Source organism: Pinus tabuliformis, chromosome 7 (assembly GCF_031772625.1).
Source record: "Pinus tabuliformis cultivar Carrire ecotype Pingquan chromosome 7, CPIR1, whole genome shotgun sequence".
Taxonomy (NCBI): domain Eukaryota; kingdom Viridiplantae; phylum Streptophyta; class Pinopsida; order Pinales; family Pinaceae; genus Pinus; species Pinus tabuliformis.
Genome location: NC_142293.1, coordinates 1,566,999,527 through 1,567,004,740, shown reverse-complemented (window position 1 = coordinate 1,567,004,740; position 5,214 = coordinate 1,566,999,527). Strand labels below are relative to the sequence as shown.

At 38.1% G+C, this 5,214-nt stretch overlaps 1 protein-coding gene across 2 annotated transcripts; it reads left to right on the top strand.

Annotated features, from left to right (window-relative positions):
- Window positions 1-2,371: 2,371 nt before the first annotated feature.
- On the top strand, window positions 2,372-4,844 carry LOC149254044 (uncharacterized). Of its 2 annotated transcripts, XM_089456979.1 has the most exons (6): window positions 2,380-2,445; window positions 2,610-2,691; window positions 2,894-2,968; window positions 3,521-3,590; window positions 3,788-3,945; window positions 4,480-4,844. In XM_089456979.1, coding segments are annotated over exons 1-6 (537 nt in total). In that variant the 5' UTR covers window positions 2,380-2,443; the 3' UTR covers window positions 4,630-4,844. The 2 variants fall into 2 exon arrangements, with proteins under 2 accessions (XP_089313104.1, XP_089313105.1); XM_089456978.1 differs by having other exon boundaries at window positions 2,372-2,691.
- The last annotated feature ends 370 nt before the right edge of the window (window positions 4,845-5,214 follow it).

Genomic DNA, 5,214 nt, shown 5'->3' with positions numbered 1-5,214 from the left:
CCCACAGTGGAAGCACTTGACTTTGGAGAGGTCCTTTTTCTTCCTCTTCTCCTGCTTTCTCGTAGATGCTAGAGCTACATCTCTTCCTCTTCCTTCTTGATCCAGACTCCTTTGCTGCTACTTCCGCCTTGCTCAACCGCTTGATCTCCTCTTGACGAAGAGCCGCCCACAATTCTTCCCAATCTGGAAGATCCGCCCTGCCCAGTATGCTCTGGACAAATGTCTCCCACTCCTCGGAGACTGCGTTAAGTGCGGTCCTTACCATCAACTCTTCATCCGGCGTGGCTCCTATGGAAGTCAGTTGGTCCCGGATCTCCTTCAACCAACTGAGGAAGTGATCTATCTGCTCCCCCTTTTGCATCTGGTATGACCGTAGCTGATTCTCAAGTAACATCTTCCTCTACACGAAAGTATGCTGGTACAACGTCTTCAAGGTGTCCCACATTTCCTTTGTCGTTTCCTTCTCGGCAATTTGTTGGACCACATGATCTTTGACCCCATCAAGGATGATGCATTTTGCCTTGGTCATTGCCTCATCATACTTCTCATTAGCTACCGGGTCAATTGGGATAGCCATTACTCTCAAGGCGAAGCCCTTGATGCGATGTCTATCTAGAATGGACAAGATCCTGGCCTTCCAGACCACAAAGTTGGACGCCCCATCCAGCTTGTCTTGATCTCTCAGCCCATTCACGACCATCTCTCTGCTCTTCTGTTGACTCGTCCGAGTCTCTCTACTTCCCTCTGGAATTTCTCCTTTCGACTCATGTTGAGTCTCTCTACTTCCCTCTGGAAGTTCTCCTTTCCACTCATGTTGAGTCTCTCTACTTCCCACCTGGAAGTTCTTTGCTGGACTCCTTCTAAGTCCCGATTTCCCTCCTGGAAATCCTTCTGCCAATCCTCAAATTGCTCCTCTTCGATCATCTGTGCACCGCAACATTGATCCAGATTCCTTGGCTAGAAATCTGCCTCAACAACAACTCTCTCTACCTTGGTTTTGCTATGTTAGGTACTATTCTGACCACAGTACCCCACTAGCTTCGCTCCCGCAAATTGCCCACAACTTCCTATGCCCCAACAACTGAAGGAATGAGCCTCTAGGCTCTACGCAATCCCAACCTTCAGATTGATGTTGATACCCCCTCTCTCTCCTTCTCACTTACAATTCTCCCTCTGATTCGATTTTCTCTTGCCGAACTTCAACCAGTGAGAAAATCGAACTTACTCTGGTAACTGAGTATCTGCCTTTGGTGTGATTCCAAATGCCCCTCGATGTCCTTATAATCTTCCAGCTGAGAACCAACGGCCCAAATTAGATTCTAATCAATGGCTCAGATCATTTGGACTCGATCTTCGTCTTCTTCTAGAAGTTACACCCATTTAGATTAATACCCACTAATTATTTTAATTTCCTAAGTTTAGACTTAGGATCCTTCAAAAAATAATTGTTTATTTAAATAAAACTGTCTCTAGGTGGAATTTCCCAAACGATTTATGGGTATTGTGGAATACATATGTCTAAGCCTCTCTGCAAAATTTGAGACTTAGAGCACATTTGATGCTACCAGAAATCAACAATAGACGGGTAAGATTAAATTCCAGCCTTCTTAAATCAATGGTGGAGATTAGATCTAAGTCATTTAAATAATTAATATTTATCTTTAGATAAATTTTAGTTCAAAGTCAACATTAATTAACTAATTAGTCAATATACTTTTTTCTAAGTTCAAACTTGGGAATGATATCATATTAGTTTCTCCTCTCAAACAACCACCTAAAGAGGACTTCTTCTCCTGCGTGCAAGGCAGAAACCTATAAGAAGACCTTCTGAAGCTACAAAATCAATAGAAAGAAAACTACATTAAGTAGAAGCGAGAACTTTTTTTAGAAGTGCTATGTGGCCGCTTTTATTATTAGATTAATATTATACTGAATCAGTCAGATGTTGGGATTGGACAACTATCTCTACTTCTTTAAATATAGGGATGATGTACAGAGGTAGCTTTGATGTTGGTTGATAGATCTTGCTTAGACAGGAGTGTTTTTGAGTCAGCTTTGATATCAATGCCTAAAACATTTGACTTGAATAAGAGACTCCATAACTGAGCTAGATTTCTGCTAATATTCCTGTTTGAGACTGGTTATTTTCTGCTATTGTTTTCTCAGTTGTGACATTTTAGAATCTAAAGTTTAGTGCCAGCATTTAATGGGTGAGTGCACATGTTCATAGAATGGTATTTGTGGCATGTAATTTATGGAACATAATGAATTGCAGTTTGAAGCTTATGACTTCTTGTAACTGATTTGCAAAATTTCGCATGCCTTGGATGTTCAATTGATATTTAAGTTGCTTTTGTGTTTTTATAGGCATATGGTGATCCGGAATGGTTTCAACCCACGTACAATTTGGAAACACAATTATCTGAACTTATAGGAGACTACCATGTAAGAGATAAAGAAGGAAGAAATAACCTTTGGATTCTGAAACCATGGAATATGGCACGAACAATTGATACAACAATAACAGGATATTTACCTGCAATTATTAGGCTTATGGAGACAGGTCCAAAGATATGTCAGAAATATATTGAAAATCCTGCTCTTTTCAGGGGAAGAAAATTTGATTTGCGCTATGTTGTTCTCCTTCGTAGTATGCAACCATTGGAGATTCTCCTCTGGGATATCTTTTGGGTAAACTTTTTTTCTCAACATTCTCTTTTGCTTATTGCTCTCTTGAAGCACAGGATTCATGTGCTTGAATGGTGCCCATGGAATATACATGTTTATTCAAAAAGGGTTTCTCTGCACTATCAATGATCTAAATATAAAAGTTACAGTTGACTTTGATCTTATGTCTTTGAAGTTCATTTATATCTGCTCTTAATTTTTGCAGGTGAGACTTGCAAATAACCAGTATACATTGAAAGAAAGCAGCCTGTTGGAGTATGAAACTCATTTTACTGTAATGGTACGTAAAATGGACATCATTCAATGAAATAAAACTCCAATCATATGTTATGTTTGACAACCTGGAAATTTCTTTTCTATATTCTTGTGTAGTTGCACCCAGAGGAGTGAGGTGCATTGTACAGCCTGTGGGGTTGATCCATCAATTGTGTGTGTGTGTGTGTGTGCATGCATGGCAAGTGCTTGTATGTGCAATGGTGCATTGAATCTGGATGTTGTATTGGGTGCATTTGGTACTCTAAATGTAGAGTGTGCATTTGATGCATTAAATGTAGAGCGTGCATTGAGTCCAATGTCAAGGTTGAGAAGCTTGATAATGTGTATCTTGAGGTGGGACAAATGGTCTTAAGTATCAAATATTGGAACTTGAGATATGCAACCTCTATCTTTGCAATCTTGAGGTGCATATCCAACACAGGTTTCTATTTTAGTTTTTACTGCCATTGATGTAAGTTTCATATTTCACTGGATTTTTCTGAGAAGAAACTATACCATTTTATATCTGGTGATGTGTCTGATCTTTCGGTTTTGCAATAATTTGTGGTTTCTGCAGAACTATAGAGGGCAATTGAACCACACGAATTCCGAGGAGTTTGTGTTAGAGTTTGAACAGGAGCATCATGGTATTTAATTATTACATGCATTAAGTTTTGTTGGTTCATTTTAAGTGAAGATCTATTGAGGTCAAACAATTATGAAATTATGCAGGAGCTAATTCATGTTCTTTGAATCTTATCTTTGTTTACTGCGATCAATTCCAAGATTCCTTTGTCTAACTTACTGAAACAAGCGTCTACTGCCTGTGGTTTCAACTTTCCAGCAAAATGGATTGACATACATGAAAGAGTCCGAGCGATGATCCGTGCTGTTTTTGAAGCTGCAGCAGCTGTGCACCCTGAGATGCACTCTCCAACAGCAAGGGCCATTTATGGGGTGGATGTTATGCTCGACAACAATCTTCAGCCAAAGATCTTGGAGGTGAGAAGTGAACTAGTTATTGTTTTTCTATTATAGTCTAGAATGGTAAATTATTTTGGCTAAACAGAGAGGTGACGTATTTTTAACTATAGAAATTGTTTAATTGTGGAAGATACATGGAATACTTGGCTACTGGTTGCTTCAAGTTTGATAATGGAACAGCTATTGAAAACTCAAAAATTTACTAGTACATTCCTGTATAAGTCAAGTGATGTGAAATATGAAAACAGGAAAATGTATCTTGAAAACATTTTAGGACAACCTAATTGAAGAAGAACAAATCTTTCATAAGGAAGATATTAGAAGTTAATTTCTAGTACGGTCAACTCAGTCATGGGCCATGGCAGCCAGGTCTCTTTATCTAATGCAGCAGTTCCCTACTTTGGCGCTTAATTTAATATGCAGTGGTCCATATTATAGTTCTGACCATCTTGTTGTGTCGACTGTCTTGACTAAGAAGTTTCACTTATTCTGTATTTGAAACTGATACACTTGTTTTTGGATGTTTTCTAATTTATTCTCAATGAAATACAGGTTACATATTGCCCTGATTGCACTAGGGCATGTAAATACGATGCCAAAGCAGTAGTTGGAAATGGTGAAATTGTAAAAGGTAGAGATTTTTTCAATCATGTATTTGGTTGTCTTTTCCTGAATGAATCTGCACATGCAAGCCCTCTGTAATTGTGCAAGTACATACTGTATGGTGACTGGTGGGTGTACTATGTATTTTGAGTTTCAATGTTTTAAAATGTGATAAACTTGGTTTTCCCAATCTATTAGCAATTTGTAATCTCCGAGAGCATGTAGCTTGTCAATTCCTCTATCTGGAGCTCTTTGATTGGCTCCTTCAAAAAACACCAAGTTTTTAAATGTAAATATCAAATTTTTGTTTTTTTTTTTTTGGTTGGGGGAGGAGGGGGGTAATTTCTTGGGAAAAGAATGTGGTAACTTGGTTTCTGTATGAGTGTAATATGGCATTTATTTTATTGTAAGTCTAGGGTTTTAACAGATTCCCAATGCTTCAATCTTTTACATAGTGTTTTGCTGCATCTCAATTGTCAGGGATCAAACATTTTGACCATTAGGATCTTAAAAACTAAAAAATTGGTTAATTCAAGTATTGAATTAATTCAGTATAATGTAATTTCAGGATGCGTTGTTTTGAAATGTAACATTATTCCTAGTATGAATATTCTTGTTTAATACAAATTCGTCCATTTCGCCAACACAGATCTTCCATGTGGAATTAAAATTTGATATTTTTGC

Excerpts from the sequence above, each read along its gene's own strand:
- LOC149254044 (XM_089456978.1), top strand. The coding sequence starts at position 2,497 with ATGGCACGAACAATTGATACAACAATAACAGGATATTTACCTGCAATT. Across the intron at positions 2,692-2,893 it reads TCCTCTGGGATATCTTTTGG|GTGAGACTTGCAAATAACCA; the intron begins GTAAACTTTTTT and ends TAATTTTTGCAG. Across the intron at positions 3,591-3,787 it reads GTTTGAACAGGAGCATCATG|CAAAATGGATTGACATACAT; the intron begins GTATTTAATTAT and ends TCAACTTTCCAG.